Below are 19124 nucleotides of genomic sequence, written 5' to 3' on the forward strand. Positions count from 1 at the left end.
AGTTACTGAATCAAGTGTTTACTTCCATCCATCCGCGGGGGTAGCAGCCTAAGTAGGGAGGCCCAGACTTCCCTCTCCCCAGCCACTTGGGCCAGCTCCTCCAGGGGAATCCCAAGGCGTTCCAAGTGTTTACTTATGTAGGTAAAACTAGATGTTAAACAACCATTAAAATACACCAGAATGCAGGAAATGACATCTAATTTATTCAAAATTTTCTGGGGGAGGACCCCCAGACACCCCCATCAGTGTGTCCCCCCACACACACATTATAAATGCTTCTGACACCAGTGGCCAACACGTTACTAAACAAGTACACATATGGTGTCGTATGGTGTTCAAAGTGCGTTCAGCTTAATTAAGTCTTGATGATTTGTGTCAATGAGCATTTGGAGTTTTAGACATAAAAATACACTTGATAGTTCGAATTTTAAGTATATTTACTGTATATTATGGTAATTTATTCTGTATTTTGCCAGATTATGGTGATAGGGTTGGATGAGAATGTTTGTATTTTTTACTCAACTTCTCAGTGTTAAAAAATTAAATATGGGTTAAATCATGATTATACATGTGTGTAATAGCTCATATTTAAGTTAAAGGCTTAGTTACTTTTTATTAAAAAAAGCATATTTAAAAAAATATATCTGAACATAACAAGCAAATAAAAGTACTTTGCTGAATGTAAATGACCTCCAAAAGTATCACAAACATTTATTTGAATTACTTGATAAAGCTGTTAATTAAAGTAAACCTGATGGATTAGTATTTTATGTGGAACAGCTTTACTAATTTAACCTAAATAAATTGAATGTTGCATCATCATGTCACATATGTTTAGTGGTTTATTATTTAGCTGTGATTTTGGTGTTTCCAGGAAGTGCATAGGTATCCAGCACAGTGTCAATGTTGTGTTCTGAGCCAGTTAAGGCTTGTTTTGGGAAGTGTGCAAGTTTTGAAGCATTCCACTTGTGTCCATCATTTGTGCTTTCTCTCTCCATCACAAACACTCTTTTCTTCTAAACCATGACTCAGCTCTTTAAATTGTTGTAGGACAAAAAAGGGGGTGAGAAGCTGTTAGAACAGCCTACTATCACCTGCTTCGAATAGGCACATATTATGGGTTGTCAACTGTCCCTTGAAATAAGGAACCATCCTGTACATAAAACTAAAAAAGATGTGTTACTTATTAGGTTGATCCGTAACACTTTGTTTCTCATCTTTAAGAGCCAGAGCAAATCTGTTTTTAGATGATAAATGAAACAGTTGAATCAACGATTTCTATCTAATCAGAGCTGAATTAAGTTGCTTGTTGTTAAACTGGACAACAACTAGCTAAAATGACTTTTTTTTTTTCTTTCAGCTGCTCCATTTCTCTGGGATCACCACAGTAAGCGAACTTGCATAAGGATTTGGCAAATGTTTTTTTTTATCCAGTAAGCCCTTCCTGAGTCTGACAGCCACTGCTGCTACAGCTGAGCTACCGTAGCTGTTGTGATGGGGTTAAGGAGCAGATGGGGGAAGAAGTTGTAAATGTGCAGCCAAAGTGGGGCCAAATGAGGGTGCTTCATCTTTTCCAGGATTCAAACTAGTGACTCTTGAGCTTCCCCAGTCAAAGGCAAGCTACAAGTCAAAAGTAGCAAAATTGCTAGTTAAAAGAAGCAAAATATGAGCTAAATGCTAATAGTGACAAAATAGTAGTTACAAACTAAATATCAAAAGGCTGCCTAAAAACTTGAAATAAGTAAACAGACCGATTCTTATTTTGGCACAGTGGAGTAAATGTTCAGTTTTATTTTCCTTGAGTTTACTCTCATGGAAACAGCAACATTATCCAGATAAGACACTCACCCCCCCCCCCCCCCCCCCCCCCCAGGTGTTTATTTTGTGTTTATTATTTATTTATTGTTTATTACAGTATGTCATTGCTTGTTGGCAAAAGAGGATGAAAACATTCCTTTCATTCCTGCTTCCCTCTAGTGTACTTTGCCCCTCGTGTTCCCAGCCCTTCCAGTGAACGGGTCAGTGAGTTGACCATCCTGGTGGAAAATTGGATTTAATATTCTTCAAAAGGAGCGGGCGGTCCACTCAGGCTCCGCCTCTTCAGTAAACGTGCAGTGACGTCAGCGCGTAGCCTGACCTCTCCTCACGCTCCGTCCGCCGCAGCAGAGCTTACATCTCAGTCCGTGGAACCACCTTGAACTCCTGTGAAAAAAAATCAGCGAACACCGCTTCATCAGCAGATCACCGTCGGACATGGACGCCTCCTCCTCCTCCTCCTCCGGTCAGAGCAGGTAGGAGACGAAAAAGGCTGCGTGTTGTTGGATGAGCCTCATTTTAAATCCTGATTAATATTATAAGTATATAGGCGTTGCATTAAAATGATTTTAACGTCTGTCGGTGGTCTATGTGGGGTAAATTGTGCACTGTTTATAAATACGAGGGGATATGACGCATCATTGTAAGATTACAGCAGCCAATGAGAGCCTCGCTCTCCCTCTGACGTCAGCTGGTCGTGGTACAGGTGGTTCGTGAACGCAGTAATTGTTGCCAGTAAATCCTGTTTGTCCTCCCGTACACACCTTGTTCTGGTTTGTTGTAGTTTTAACGCCTCGGGGTTCTAAAAGAGCCCGGTCTGGTCGGACTGGTGGCGCTGACAGCCAGGAGGCTGAGCACTGAAGTCCACGCAGCACCATGGACAGCTCCAGCACGAGCTCACTTCCTGTTTGCTATTTCAGTATGGGTCAAACCAAACGATGTTTAACTTTATCTACAAAGGTTTGTGCTTTCCAGAGGATAGGTTAGCTCATTAACAAATATATGTTATCACTTGTGCGAATCAGTCATATTTTACAGGCGTAACAGTCCTTAAAGGAATGCATATCGCCCGCCGTCTTTCTATAACAACAAAGTTAAGAAAACAAGAGCTGGAAGAGCTGGAGTCGTTTTGATCAAACTTGTGTGAGGTTTCACACTCAGAATATGTGTTGTTAACCTGATAAAATGGGTGTTTTTTTTAAGTCCCTGCTCAAAAATATGTTTCTCAGCAATTACAAAAACTGTGTTTTATTCATTTTTGTTTCAAAATAAAACTAACATTTGTTTGTATTTTTTCAGAAGTGTAAGAAGCAGCTGCTGTTGTTTCATAGAAAATGAGGATGGGACATAGAGAAAAAGGAAAGCCTTGAAGTTTTTCTGCAATGTAGAGTATATAATCCCTAACTCTAAAACTTGAGCCATTAATCTACATCTGGACATCACATGTGCAAAGATTCATGCTGCTGAAGTAAACAAAAATAAAGTTACAGACATTTTAGTAAAGAAATAGGCAGGTGTTTTGCCATTTGTCACAGTTTGGCTCCATCTGTGGAAGTGGATAATTTTGGTGGAGTTCTATAGCAACAATTAACCAAAGCCCCTTTTTGAGTTTTCTAAAGTGTGGACATCTTGACTTGGGTTAACTTCAAAAGTTATTCAGTTGTAGATGTGCAGCCACTTTCTGTGAGTTCCATTAAAGTAAGGAAGAGCTTCTTCACATTAGCAAACACAAAAAAAACTTTGATATGCAGTTCTTTATACAATAATATATATTTAACTTATAGGGTATTCATTTATTTATCTTGCAAAGCCCAGGCTGCATGTTCTACATTTATCCTGCTGACGTGTCTATGGTTTACGAGTTTATAAATCACTGATTTTTTTTTTAAAAGATGTTCACCTAAATGAGTTAAAGTCCTGCTGTTTATTTGCAGCAATGAATGACAGCTGGCTCCAGCCCAACAGAGGTTAAGCAGTCACCTGCGCGTCTGAGGTTTTGAACAACACTGCAACTCAGCAATGGACAGATTCGTTCTTATCTGATCTTATCTTATTTATAGTGAAATCTTAAAACTAGATAACGGTTCTTCATACGGACAAATGGGCCTCATTTGTGTCAGCTGTAATATTTTCTTTCTGTTAATCCAAAAAAAAAAGCATAAACCCTTTAAATATTTGCAAGAAGCTTTTACTTTCTTACATTTATGACTTGACGAAAAAAATCAACGTTTCATAATAAAGTATTTCCAAATTTGTTTGATGTCAAAGTTAAATAAGTGTGTGAGAGTGAAACATGGAAAGACAGAGTGCCCGGGGCTGCTCAGATGCAGCAGTCGTCCCAGATGATGGGTTTGAAACGGGCTCGGAGTCATCAGGCTCACTTCCTGCTGCAGATTGGTCCAGTAAACAGCGGAGCCTGAAGTGTCACTCCGTCTTCATAACAAAGCTTCGAGCTCAGAGGGAACATGAACAAGGTTATGATAGCTTTACGAGCAGATTTATGGCCACAGTTAGTTTCTTTCAGAAACTGTTCACTCCCTTCAGCATTTTCAATCAAATCGTCATCTGACTGTGAAGAGTAATTTGGCTGCTACAGATATAAACAGGCCCCAGTGTGTTTGTAACTTAGCTTAATACTTTTTTTTTCAGTTTAAGAAACAGGAAACAAAGGTATTAATGTGTGTTTTTATTTTCTTGGGAACTTAAACCATCATCAAAATAATTTTTACAAGAAAACATTAAATATTTTTGTCAATAGTGTGAATGCCAGCGCTGAAGGTCTTTGTTGGAATTTGTTAAACGTTAAAGCAATAAGGACAACAACTCAAATTAGCAAAACAATGGCTAAAAGTTTAAATAAGCAAAAGATGAGCTAATGGCTGATATTAGCTACAAAGCACCTAAAAGCTAAGACCTGCTTTCCTGCAGTGCTGGTCCTGGTTTGTGTCCATCTGCACAGTCTGGATTTAGTCCTATCAGTTTTCTCAGCAGCGTTTGAGCTGTTTTCTGGATTATTTTTCATTCAGCACAGTAAATATTTCTTTTATTAAAGAGTGAAATTTACTCACACACCCTAAATCTTGTACAGCACTGTGATTTTAACTTTGCATTTTGAAAATATAGGCATATTCTCTGTATGAACATTGATTTATTTTGTTTTACTCAACACTTACAGATTAGTTTCCCTCATGTTTTCAGTTACAGTTACGAGGACTACAGGGAGACAGCAGACTGGTTATTGGCACACTCAAAGAAGCGTCCTAAAGTGGCCATCATCTGTGGTTCAGGTCTGGGCGGTCTGGCTGACCTGCTGGAAGACAGAACTGTGTTCAAATATAAAGACATTCCACGTTTCCCCACCAGCACAGGTAAGTTGTTTCTTTTTAGAGGAGCCAAAAAAATCTCTTTAAGTTCTTTGAGCGTAGTGCATCAGCATGCTTGCAGCTTCATTGTGTATTTGTGTGTGTGTAGTTCAGGGTCATGCAGGCCAGTTGGTGTTTGGGAAGCTGCAGGGCTGCGAGTGTGTCTGCATGCAGGGACGATTCCACTTCTACGAGGGCTACAACATACACACGGTAAAATATCATCACTTGTGTTTCCTTGTGTCTTTTTATCTGTGACTGTGTACAAGTTACTGTACTATAAATTTATATACCATTACAGTAGCAGCTCCTGTGCATACATTTTAGCAAAACGTACACTGAATTGTATCCCCCCACATTTTGATCAGATTCATTTTCAGACATCGCACGGAAAATTAGAGAAAAAGCTGCAAAATTCCAAAGAAAAACATTGAAAGTCTTTTAAAAGTCTGGAGCTTTTTAGGAAAGTACAAGAACATCTTTCTGCTTGGAAGAAAATTATTTAAAAAAATACTATACTTTATGTATTTATAGGATATAGTCTTTATTTACCACAATTTTATTAATACCTTACATATCTAGTGTTTTTTTATTTATTCTGCTTGTTATTTGAGTTCACCAGTAAGGAAATGAGGTGTTTATGAAAATTGTTGTTGTCAATATTTGACCACTGGCTTGTATATAAATGTTTCCTCTGGGTTGGAGATGAGACTCGGCCTCCAGTGGAGGAGCTCAACTATTTGAGCATCATGCTTCTGAGTGACGATAAGATGGAGCTAAAGATGGATCAACAGATCAGGGTCCTGTCCTCTGTAATGAGGGTCTTTCTCTGGCTGGTCGTAGAGAAGAGAGTTGAGTCAAAAGGCAAAGCTCTGGATTTACTGGTCTGTCTACATTACAACCCTCACCTGTGGACATGAGGTTTGGGTCATGATAGAAAAAAACGAGATCCTGGATACAAGTGGCCAAAATGGGCTTTTATCTTAGGGTGGTTGGGCTCAACCCTAGCGATAAGGTGAGGAGCACCATCATCTGGGGGGAGCTCGGAGAAGAGCTGCTGCACTTCTGCAATGAAAGGAGTCATCTGAGGAGGTTCAGGAATCTGATTAGAATACCTTCTGGACTCCTCCTGTTGGAAGTTTTCTGGCCACATCCCACTGGGAGGAAATGCTGAGGCAGACCCAGAACTTGCTGGAGGGATTATATATGCTCAATGGCCTGGGAACACTTTGGGATCCTCCAGGACAAGTTGGAGAGTGGGGAGAGGGATGCCTGAGGTTCACTCCTGGACCTTTTGGCTCCATGACCCGACTACAGATTAAGGATGGATGGATGTCTTGTAAACTGTTGAAGGTTGTTCAGACCTGTTGTTAAAAAAGGCTCTTTGTGATCAGATTGCATTCAGACAGCAATAAATACAGGTCTGAATTGCTTCCATGCAAACTGAAAACGTTTTTCCTCAGACCACCCTCATTGTTAGTCTGGACCCCTTTTATCCACTTATGTCTGCTAGTCTGAACTGAGTATGTCCTGAGTCAAGCAGTAGAACTACCTGCTGGACTGACATGACCCCACACAAACATCAAAGGGGAAGTCTCAGAGGGAACAATGTCTGCTCAATGTGGCTTAGTGTAAATTCTCATTGGTTTAATGTTTGCTCTGACTGTTTTGTGACCCGCCGTGGTCACTGTAAACTTTAATGTGCTGTCGATCAAAGCTCAACACTCTGTGTAGTGTTGTGTCACATTATTTTTACCAAATTAAACTTGAGGGAACAAAAAAAGGTTAAATCATGTCATCTGGACCAGTTTCTTTAAGTGAGAAATGCTTCATCCAGAAGACTCCATCAGTCTGCGGCCTGCCAACCAGAGCTGTCCCATAGGTAGCCTTCATTGCTGTGTTTCAAGCCAAACTCCTGATGGAATTTCAAAAGTAGGTTTTTAACACATGCAAACAGGGCCCACCTGGCCAAAATAATCAATCATCATGTATAACAATTTAATGTTTGACACCACAGGCTAGGTGGGTTGGCATCTGTCTTTGCTCTGAAACAGAAATGGGTAACTGGGCTTTTGAAGACACAACCTGTCAAAAAATATGCTTCAAATGGCTCTGAACTGTGTTAAAATAATGAGTTTGAATACATAGAAACTTTTACAGGAACATGTAAAGGTAATTCACTGATCACTTGCAACAAATAACCTAAAACAGATTACAAATTTCAAATCTGAGCAGCCCCAAAGGATCAGGAAGGTCTGTACGCTATTGGTTTGTAATAGTACATGTTGAATATAAAATGATTTCCATCTGGATCACACACTGACTGTCAACACCATCCACAGTGTCTGGTATAAGTCTTACTGGACTTATTCTTCACTGGGGTGTTTGTTATTCTCTGCAGCTCAGTCTCTCTCCTGTCTTTAAGGACCTTGCTAATGCAAATGATATACTATCCGAGGTAACTGAACTATAAACAGAAATTTAATCTCTGACTTTGTCAATCACATTGCGGATAACAATCAGAGACTCTGCAGGTGGGACCTAATCTTTAAACCCCATCTATGTCTAACTTTGTGCTGTCACACTAGGAGTACAGATGGGTGCAAAGGTAAAAAGTACTTTAAAGCTCTCAAAATGCTTTACTGAACTTTAAACATTTTGGCTGAAGCTTGATTTTTATGTCCATTTAATAAGGACACTAAAAACTTTGTCATAATGTAAATTAATATATTGCATTTCTTTCATGGCAGTTGCGCAGCTGCATTTTTTGGCTAACAATTTACTTTGTGTGTTGAATAATCAGCTGCAATGGCAGTGAGAACCCTAACCAGTGTGTCACAGTGAATAAATTAAACTGGCCTTTGGCCTGTTGTGACTCATTTTAGTTTTATGACCTGCTGTGTTGTGCCATCTCCACATAAAATGGTCTATATACCCCAACAGGACCATAAAATCCAGGTTTATGCTTACAGCAATACCAGAACAGATGTCTTATGTATAGAAGTGTCAGCTTTACATTGTGTACCTCCAGATGAAGAATCTCCGTGAGATGAACTATAGTCAAAAAGTTTTAACATCAACCTGACTGAGGTAAAGTTTTACCAGGCAATGTGCTTCTCTGGAAACTTGGGATGTACTTTGTCCCATTGAAGTAGAAATACAGTGGGGTGACCAACCACAGTGCTATCTGTGCTAACGAGACGAGAATTTGTGCCTTGTTAGTGCTACATAGCATCCTTAGTTCAATTCAATTTAGTTTATTTATATAGCACCAAGTCACAACAGAAGTCATCTTAGGGCACTGAGCAGAAACATTCATAAGTTAACAGAAACATTAATATATAAAAAATAGTTACCGCCAGCTTGACAGCAGACCACGTATTTTAATTTAAAACAAGTAAAAATATGCACTAAACTCAGCATTGAAACCAAATGTGTTGCTATTATTATAGATATTGCAACCTGCACTTCAAAGAATGCGGTAGTGCATTTTATTTTATTTTATTTGCAACTACTATAAAGGAAGATCATTTGTCAACCAAAAAAAAGTGCTCATGCGCAGTGGGCAGGATGGCAAAAGCAACGAACAAGACGCTAAAGAAAATAATCAGCTCATTGTTAACCGGTTTAGATTTATCAAGGTATGCTAAGAAGCTTATCCCAGAGGCAAGACAGCAGTTTGGGATGAAACTACTTTATAATTTGGGCCAAAACCCCACGCTGAGAAGTGGAAGGAAGGATGATCAAACACCACAAGTCGAGAAAAATTTAATAAAGCAAATTTTAATTAAAATGTAATCATAATTTTACGAGTTTCTCTCTTACACTAATGTAAAATTGTAAATAGAACAATGATAGGCATAGCACCTTGCAAGAAGGCAACCATCAATTTGGCCTAACACAATCAGTGGTCATTCCAGTGCGTCTCTATTTCAGTTCTACGTCTTGTGTTGTCTCCATCAAAACCAGTAATGTTGGTAATCTGTTTAAAGTTTATTGAACAAAGCACAATCTTTGTCCAACAGTATAATTTTTTTCCGTGTGTTTTTCACGTATAAAACCAAGCTGTAAATTTGGAAATGTCAGATCTGGCTGCATCGATAATAGCAGGTTTGAACTGGACGCTATTTCTGATGTTGGACAGTGAAGAATATTTAAGATCTCCAGTGGAAACTGGAGTGCAAGTGGCCTTTTTAGCAGCGCCAGAAAAGTTTCTGTAGAACCTGCCAACAAACCAAAGGTACAAAACACTAAGGAAACCTCACCCTCACCCCATTAAAGTCCCAGCCTGTGTGTGTCTCGTATAGTGACCTGGGTCTGTTAACAGATTAAAGTGAAAATAAAATGTTAGAATTAGATTAAAGTCAGGTGTTTAGGTCAGTTTGCTCGTTTATGTCAGATCTTGATGTGCTTAAAACATTTCCATGCAATGGAGTTGTTTTTTCATGTGCATAACTTGAAGGCTTGTTATCTTCTGAGGTGTATTTTCAACCAGTCTGCTGGTGACACCACTGATGGTGCATATGAACAGCTGGTTCTGGCTGTCAGCAGCAAACTGGTTGATCCACTATGAGAAGATGCTGTTTATGAGACTGAGTTGGCTGCAGCTCCTCACACTGAAAGAGTAATTTGGATAAAAGACAAAGCGTTTCAACAAAGAAGAATTTGTCCAAAGGACCTGACTCAACCTGGTTAGATTCATCAACCTGGATTATTGAGCATGCAGCAGGACTTTTCTTTCAGAAGTTTTTTGTTTTATGTGATTTTTGTGTTCTTGTCATTTAACAAAAACAAAGCTCATACTGAATCAACCCAAACTGATCTAAGCTGTATTAATTTGCATAAATATTTTCAAAAATATTAATGTCTTCAGAATGCTGGTTGGTAGCAGGTTTACCTCCCCACTAACTACTTCCTTTTTACAATACAGTGACTCTCAGTTAGTACAAGTGCAACTTGAGGTGCTACATTTTCCTCTTGACAAAAGGCCGAGAGTCAGTTTGATGCACGGACCACACTTATAATACGCAAAGCTTAAATCACAGAGGCCAATGTTCTGCAGTGACAGCGCTGACCTTATCAAGACCTCAAGAGTCTTGAAAACATTTCTGCTCTAACTACCAACACGTTTGTTTATTGTAAATTCAATCTGTAGGGAAATGTGAAATAGAAAAGGCCATTTCCAAACGTGACACCGCTGAGAAGGAGCAGCTGTCATTTACAGGCTGTGTAAAGGTTAGCACAGAGCTACAGCTGTTACAGAACTGTGCATAAACCTGCATTAATATCACAAATATCTGTGTATGATAAACTAAGCTGTCAAGCCCATTGCATTTTCACACCTTTGTAAAACTTATGTTAATATTCAGGTGACGTACCCTGTGAGAGTCTTCTTCCTGCTGGGCGTGGAAACGGTGATTGTGACAAATGCTGCAGGAGGTCTCAATGGTAGCTACAGCGTGGGAGACATCATGCTCATTAAGGACCACATCAACATGCCAGGCTTTGCCGGTCAGAACCCTCTCTGTGGGCACAATGATGACAGGTAAAGCACAACTGAACAAGAAATATGTTAATGAATTAATGCTGGGAGCTGAGTGAGTGATGATTAAATTTACAGTAGCTAAAAAACTTGAAACTGAGAGGTTAAAGCTAAAATAGCTAATCACTAAAAGATGAAAGGAGCAAAACATTAGCTAGTAGTCTAAAAAAAAGCAAAATGCTAGCTAAAAGGCAAAAGATGCAAAATGCTAGCTAAATATGCACATAACTAATTAATGGGGGCCGAGATGGTGTAGAGGCAGGGCAGCCGGCTTGGGACCCAAAAGTCCCAGGTTCGATCCCCAGTCACTGCACATCACGTGGTGTCTTTGGGCAGCACACCTCATCCCCAAAATGCCCCCCGGGCGCTTTCAATAGCTGCCCACTGCACCACCTGGTGGTGGATGGGTTAAATGCAGAGACTAATTTCGCCATTGTATGGAAACATACAGTGCTGACATTGTGATGACATTATTATTATTATTATAACAAAGTGCACATCACTAGTTAAAGACAAAAAAATAAGCAAAAAACTAAGTGGAAAAGTTGTAGCAACAATCTAAAAGTAGCAAAGGACTAGCTAGAAGTATCAAAAACAAACTAGAAGCTTAAATCAGCTAAATGTGTAATAAAAGCTAAAAGAAGCAAAAGGCTAGTTAAAAGAATAGCTAGAAGATTTAAGTGGCAATTTATTATTTTTTTTTTCATTTACCCTTTATTTATACAGGTAGTCTCATTGAACCACGAGAACTCATTTTTAAGAGAGACCTGTTTGGGGAGCAGATGGGGGTTAAGGGCCTTGTTCATGAGCCCAGGGTGGGGGCAGGTGTGGGTGCTTCACCTACCCCACCCACATTTTTGATGTTGTCGGTACCGGGGCTTGAACCGGCGATCTTCCCATCACAGGCCCACCTTCTCTAACCTCTGTGCCATCACTCCCCAAAATGGCAAATGGTTTGCTAAAAGCTAAATGTAGTAAAAGTCAAGCTAAATCTATTAAAAGGCTTGTTGGAAGCTAAAAGGACCAGAGACTAGCAAGAAGCATAAAACAGTAAAAGATTTGCTTAAAGATAGCAAAAGGCTAGCAAAACGTAGCAGAGCTGTAGCTAAAACTATAAGTAGCATAAGGAGACAAAAACAGAGCAGTTTGCTGCAGCAGATTTCTAAAAGAGAAATATGTTTTTGAAGGAATTGAAAATATCTAGATGTTTTTCTATAGCTAAAATAAACAAAAGGTTAAATTTGAAAATTAAAATAGTTACAAAAATCAAATGCCAGAGCTGTCTCCTGAAAGAGATGAATGTTTTTATATATGAACAGCTAAAAATATCAGAAGTAGTAAAATAAAAAAATAGGAAAACAATATTGTGAATAGTGACTGTATTCTCACAATGAAACATTTAAAGTCTTCATCTTGTTCACCACTGCACACACCACTCATGCATGTGTTTGCTGCAGGTTCGGAGTGCGTTTCCCCTGCATGTCGGACGCTTATGACCGAGAACTGAGGGCCCTGGCCAAGCAGACAGCAGAGGAGCAGGGCTGCGGCAGCTTCCTGCAGGAAGGCGTTTACTGCATGCTGGCTGGGCCGACATATGAGACCATTGCAGAGTGCAGAGCCCTGCAGATGCTCGGCGCTGACGCTGTGGGTGAGTAACAGCTCCCCCCTGCTCCCATAAAAACCTATCTGTATCAAGGGAGAAAACTCCCAGCAGTGCAACCACTTTAGGGCTACGATAAAACCAATGACAGGCTTAAAAAAAAGTTAGTTCCTAGTTTGGATAAGGAGAGTCGATGTGCATGGAAGATATGCAAACTCCAATAAAATGTGCACAGCTTTATGACTCCATGGGATGTGAACAACCAGTATCCAAAGCAGATTTCCCAGTATGTAAACAAAAAGTCACTCCAAGACATTCAGGAAGCCTCAACAGTTTGTTGTAAATATTCACCAGATTCACCTTGTTGTGCATATTAATGCTGGAAATGTGCATTTACGTTTCTTCAGTAAAGTTAAGAGCTGAAGCCCACCAGATTAATCTGAAACAGGGATTTAAGTCTTTTTTTTAATCTCTCGGTTTATTTAAATTCACAATATGTTGGTCTCAATCAGTAAACATCTGGCTACAAGCTGTTCAAAGTGCCACAGCTTGCATATTTTCATATGTTTGAAAGTTAAGCAAGCAGTATGCCGCTGTCCCCCCGTCACTGAACGATTTGAATAGTAAATGTTTGTAGTTTTGGAGAGGCGTGTTTTTCTGGACTGGAATTAAACAGGGAATGCAAGTAAACCTTAATGTTTTTGGTGCAAGATATACAAGTGGGTATGTTGTTTTTTGGTCTTGTCTGAAGTGGCACAGTGACAAATCCTGGTGCAATGGTGGAGCCAGGAGGTGGCCAGTGGTGGCTCTGCCCCCCCCCCCCCCCCCCCCACCCCAACAGATTAATCTTAAACCACCTCAGTAATTAGAGGAAACTATACTTATAAACAATATACAAACTAGAAAGCATAATGATCAGGGTGGTTGATTAAAACCAATTTAATCAAATTGTATAATAGTTGTTAGTGCTGTTTGTGTTGTCATTATGCACTTGTTTACATCTTACATTTGCTTTAGACATATCTATGCTTCAACCAGTGGCAGTTAGAGACACAACTCGTCTTGATTTTGTGGGTCGACAACTGAAAAGTTTGTGGCCACAACACCCAACTCGCAACAAAATAAGCATATAATAGCTCATAAAGTATGTCTAATTTATTTATCGCTTGATGAAATTGCCAACTCTTTTCTTGTCTTTAAATTGGACTGGACTCGCTTCATGTGCACTTTTCCCCTTTGCACAAACACACAGCCTTATTTGTGAAGCTTTTGACTTTTATGCATCCGGTCATGCATTATCGCCTAATTTAGGTGTGCTTTTTGGAAGCCAAATTTATTCATACAGAGAAAGGTTCCCTTTATATTTGATGCAAATCATGAAACAAATATGAAAAATGGTTATAAGATATTTAAATAAATAATATTTAATTCTTATATGTGCTGAACATTTTTGTGTGCAATAGAATCGGTGTTTTAACGAACAAATTAAAGATAACTGTGACTCAGAAGATCTAATTACAGTTGCTGTTAAGTTAGGAAACGTAGGCTCTTTGTTTACAGATACTATGAACGGTTTACTTGTTTCTGTCCAGGTATGAGCACAGTTCCTGAGGTGGTGGTGGCTCGTCACTGTGGCCTGCGGGTCCTGGGACTGTCCCTCATCACAAACAAGGCTGTGATGGATTATGAGAGCAGAGAGAGGGCGAATCACCAAGAGGTGCTGAAGACCACCGAGCACCGGGCCCGGGACCTCCAGAGGCTCGTCAGTCACCTTGTTACCAAGCTCTGAAAATGTCTGAGAAAGTTCTGCTTGAACAAAAACAAAAAGATTTTCTAAATCTTTGTGACATCCCTCATAGGGCGATCACAGCTTTGAACAAAAAGTTTAAAAGTCTGGACGTTAAAGTAGGTTTTACATTTTAGTGGGTGCAGTTTCAAGTTTAAAACAATTTAAAGGGGCATAAATAAAAACAGTCATGGATGTAAAAAAAACAACAACATCCATTTATAAAGCCACAGGTCTAGCATAATCAAAAAGAACAAAATGTTTTTATGCATTTAAAATTTACACTTATTTAGTTGATTAACCTCTGAGTAAGTTAACTTTAAGACACATTACTCACTTCTTTTAGGCACTTTTAAGATTTTGAATCTAAACACAACAAAATGGTGCTTCCCAAAATTAGAAAAGTAACTCGTGTGCACCAATCTAATAAAAGAACAAATAAATTAAAAGAACAAAATTTTTTTATTGCCATTGCAAGTTGGTTTAGAACTCAAGTTGGATATTTTATGGCACTACCTTGATCTCCTTCTCAGCTGTTTTAAGTAAAAAGTATGTTAAGTGTAGAATTGGAGACATTCTAAAGTTGCTGCAACTGTCTACCAGGAGGCCCCAACCAAAAACTTCTTGTTTATATCTCATAGAAGCTAAAATGTTCCATCCCTGTGAGCATTTCCAGGTTAAAAAGACATCTAAATGATGTCTTAACTGTCCACAGACGTCTAGGTTGAAACTGGTCTATACCTGGTTTAAAAATGGAAGTTTAGTAGACGTTTACATTTCAGCTAGACAATTAGATGTCATATCGATATACTGTTTTAAATTTATGCATGTTTAAATTCAATTCAATTCAGTTTATTTATATAGCGCCAAGTCACAACAGAAGTCATCTCAGGTCACTGAACAGAAACATTCATACATAAAAAGTAAGTTAATATCATTATTTATCAGAGGAGCAGACTGCTTTGAGTTCAACTCCATCACAGAACTCTCATCTTGAGCAAGCATGAAGGCGACAGTGGAAAGGAAAAACTCCCTCATGAGGAAGAAACAGCAGAACCAGACTCAGGACAACAGCCGTCTGCTTCGACTGGCTGGGTTTGGTAGGAACAGATACACAATGGCAGGTCGAGAATCACATGTTAAGATAGAAATATTATCAAATGAAAACTATTCAATTTTAACAATTCATTTAAGGAAATTGGGTCAGTTTGTCCTCCAGTAGTCTTAAGCCTATAACAGCATAACAAGCCAATCCTAACTATAGGATTCATCAAAAGGAAAGTCTTAAGCCCAGTCTTAAAACTGGACAATGTGTCAGCCTCAGGGACAGAAACTAGAAGTTGGTTCCACAAGAGAGGAGCCTGATAACTGAAAGATCTACATCTCATTCTGCTTTTGAAAACTCTAGGAACCACAAGGAAACCTGCAGTCTGAGAGTGAAGTGCTCTGATGTGAAAATATGGAACAATAAGAGCTCAAATATAAGATGGAGCTAGGTTGTTGAGAGCCTTGTAGATTAGAAGATTTTGAATTCAATTCTGGATTTGACAGGGAGCCAATGGAGGGAAGCTAAAACTGAAGAAATATGGACTCTCCTGCCAACTCCCATTAAAACTCTGACAGCAGCATTTTGGATTAACTGAAGACTTTTTAAAGACGTATTTGGACACTCAGATAACAAACCATTGCAACAGTCCAGTCTAGACGTGACAAATGCATGAACCAGTTTTTCTGCATCATTTTTAGATAAGATGTTTTTAATTTTAGAGATATTACGCTGGTGGAAGAAGGCAGTTCTAGTAACATTTTTAATGTGGGGGATAAAAGACATGTCCTGATCAAAAATAACACCAAGATTTTTTATATTAGAGCTGGAGGCCAAATTAATGCCATCTAAGGAGGGTGAAAAGCTGAAAAATGTATTCCTAAGATGCTCAGGTCCAAAAACTAAAACCTCAGTCTTGTCTGAGTTTAAAAGCAGAAAATTAAGGATCATCCTAAATTACCTCTATTATACAGCTAGGCTAAAATTAGTCTATATCTCATCCGAAAGTGAAAGTTTAGTAGACGTTTAAATTTCAGTTAGTTTTTTAACATCTATTAGATGTCCAAACCTTTAAATTGAAACAAATAAAAGACATCTAATGGACATCAACTAAACTTTCACTTTTAGACCAACTAGCTAGATGTACAATAGAAGTAATTTTGACATCTATAAATTTAAAGTAACATGTTTTATAACATCTAATTGTCCTTTTGAAATGTAGCTATCTATTACACCTCAATGGCAGCACGATAGGGTTGTGGTTAGCACAGTTGCCACACAGGAAGAAGGTCCTGGGTTCAATCCCTGTTTGGACCTGGAGTCTTTTTGTGTGGAGTTTCCACGTTCTCCTCATGTTTGTGTAGATTTTTCCAGGTACAGTACTTTCATTTCCTCCCACAGTTCAAAATCATGCATGTTAGGCTGCCTTCATGCCCAGGCCTCCCTTCCAAAGGAGATCTGTAATCTCAGTGGGATTAGCCCAGTTAAATAAAGGTTAATAAATAAATAATTATAGTCTAGGCCCATTTGAGCCTAGATGTTTAATTAAAGTCATTCAGATGTCTATGTTTAAATAAACATGTCTAAATGACATCTGGTTGTCTAGTTAAAAGTTAGACACCAACAAAACTTTCATGTTTAGACCAAACACAAAGCAGTACAAACCTTGATGTCAAAGTGTGCAGAAACTCCAGTTTGGCTCCAGTTTACTGAGACCAAGTTCAGATAAACAGCTAAAGAGCAGCTAAAACATGATTACAGCTAAATAAATTATTACTTTGACAGTTGCTGCACATCACATGCACTCAATCAGATGTATTTTTCATGTCAGTTGTTGACTTTTTGGTGCGTTTTTGTGAATTTAAACTAAAAGTCTGTGATGCCGGTGCTGCATGAAGCTTTGAGCTTCAATTTTTTGGTCATGTTGAGCTTCTGGTGCTGATGATCGCTGATTTATTTGATTGTGGTGTGATGAAAAGTGACATCTCAGCTAAACCTTTTGAACATACAGCTCTTTTACTATTTTTTTTATATGTATATGTGCTATATTTGTCTTATTTGCATTTAGGGGGAGCAAAGTGAACACCACCACATGTGAGGATATCATATGTGTTCTTAGATAAGTCCAGGAGACGTTCTGTGATTTTAGGTTTGTTTCTGCTACTTCAGATATTTTAAAATCCCTGCATTACTACTAACACTTTCATATGATACTAGCTGCTATTTAGAGAATAAAAAGTGATAACTTGCACATTAGGACTTGACTTAGCTTTAAATAAATGTTCACTTTATTAAATTAAAAAGAGCTTATATTGTGAGTAGACGAATTGCACATGTTGATAACTATCTGATGTACTTATAATAAAAAGGGTGAAATAAAATGAGCACTTTGAATTTGGTTTGGAAAAACCAATAATTAAATTTGAACTGATCAGTTTCTTGTGGGTTAGCAGATTTATTGGAGTTTAATTATTGACCTTTAAAGCATAATTAATCTAAAATAAATCCCTGAAGTCAAAGCCTGATCGGGTGCAGGAGTAGTGATGTTTTATTTGCACAGAAAGAGACCGCAACACTGTGACAACAGGAAAGAGTTATAAAATCCATATCTGCCCAGCGCTGTTTTGGATTTGCTTGCCAGATTTTCTTCACCATCTAATTCATTAGACCTGGAAAGGACAGAAAACCCCCGGATCAGCAGTCAATCTCCTAGACCATTTGAATGAGGCAGAGCAGCAAAGCACTACTGGAAGTCTTAAAGGGGAAGTCACTCAACAAAAAAAAAGGTGGTGCTGCTTCATCTTGGAGGGGGGGTTCTATTTTTATCACATGGATTTAATCTCCAAAACGACTGTATTTTGTATACAACAAATACGGGTGCTATTTTTCTGTAAATAAAATACTAAACTTATGAGTTTTGACTTGTTTTAACCTGGTTCTCCTCTTGGCCCTGTTTTGTACTTTTGGTCTCGGTTTGAAACACAATAAAGCAATTTATTTTCCTGTCAAATTAAAATCCTTGCAGATGACATCAGGCCACTGGTATCTCCTGTCATGGATCAGTGCACATGTGTGTGTTTGTGTGTCTGAGAGAGCGTGCAGCACAAATCCAGTCGATACAACACGTGTGTTCAAGGAGAAAAGGAGTTTCTTTGCTTTTCAGCGATAATGAGGATCAGTGAACAGGGAGATAAAGGCAAACAGCCTCGTGCCAACAAACACACACACACACATGCCTCATCAACACATCCACACACTCAGCCTTTCACTTCAAACACACTTCAGACTGATGAAGTCGCTCCAAGATTGAGATGAAGTGGAAATGGCTGTTTCCGTGGCTCGCACCATTCTCTTACATAATTCATCCCCATGCAGCGTGTAGAGGAGCAGCCTCACTGCGGAGCTGAAATATTAATACAAATGAAGCAGGCAGCCCAACAACACAAACACAACGCCTGCATTTATCTCTGTTGTGTTTACACACATTCACAAAGAGGCCACTAAACTTCACAGCAAAAAAGTGAGGCAAACATATGCATGAAAGATGCAAATAACAGATTATCTGCTTTGGATGGCCGGAAGTGGAAACAGGACGCTCACTTAAAGAGATAGTTTGATTTATTTGAAAAAGAATGGTGTATTTATGGGCAATCAGTATCTTACCTGCAGCAGACAGTGTGATCTCAGCTTAAATAATCAAATAATTTCTTAAGGGGAAGTCAAGCTAACAGATGCTCAAAACAGGGCCCATCTAAGACAACTCAAAACTTTTCTGTTTGACTAAACATGATAAAAACAATCATACCTTATTATTTTTGCACAAGACAATTGTTTACATAACAGTAGTCACTCGTTTATTGCGGGGGGATCCATACCTTGAAGCCCTGCGATAAGTGAAAAACTGCAAAGTAGGAATAGTAGTACTAGTAGTAAGTAGTAGTTTATTTTAGTATATATATATATATATATATATA

General features: G+C 38.7%; 1 protein-coding gene across 1 annotated transcript; it reads left to right on the plus strand.

Annotated features, from left to right (window-relative positions):
- Positions 1 to 2253: 2253 nt before the first annotated feature.
- On the plus strand, positions 2254 to 14428 carry pnp6 (purine nucleoside phosphorylase 6). Its single transcript, XM_037683350.1, has 6 exons — positions 2254 to 2291; positions 5014 to 5183; positions 5287 to 5390; positions 10547 to 10722; positions 12177 to 12367; positions 13912 to 14428. The coding sequence occupies exons 1-6, from the start codon at positions 2254 to 2256 to the stop codon at positions 14106 to 14108; spliced, it is 876 nt and encodes a 291-aa protein (XP_037539278.1). The 3' UTR covers positions 14109 to 14428.
- Positions 14429 to 19124: the final 4696 nt, after the last annotated feature.

Source organism: Nematolebias whitei, chromosome 10, assembly GCF_014905685.2.
Source record: "Nematolebias whitei isolate Nwh7 chromosome 10, NemWhi1, whole genome shotgun sequence".
In the NCBI taxonomy this organism is placed as follows: domain Eukaryota; kingdom Metazoa; phylum Chordata; class Actinopteri; order Cyprinodontiformes; family Rivulidae; genus Nematolebias; species Nematolebias whitei.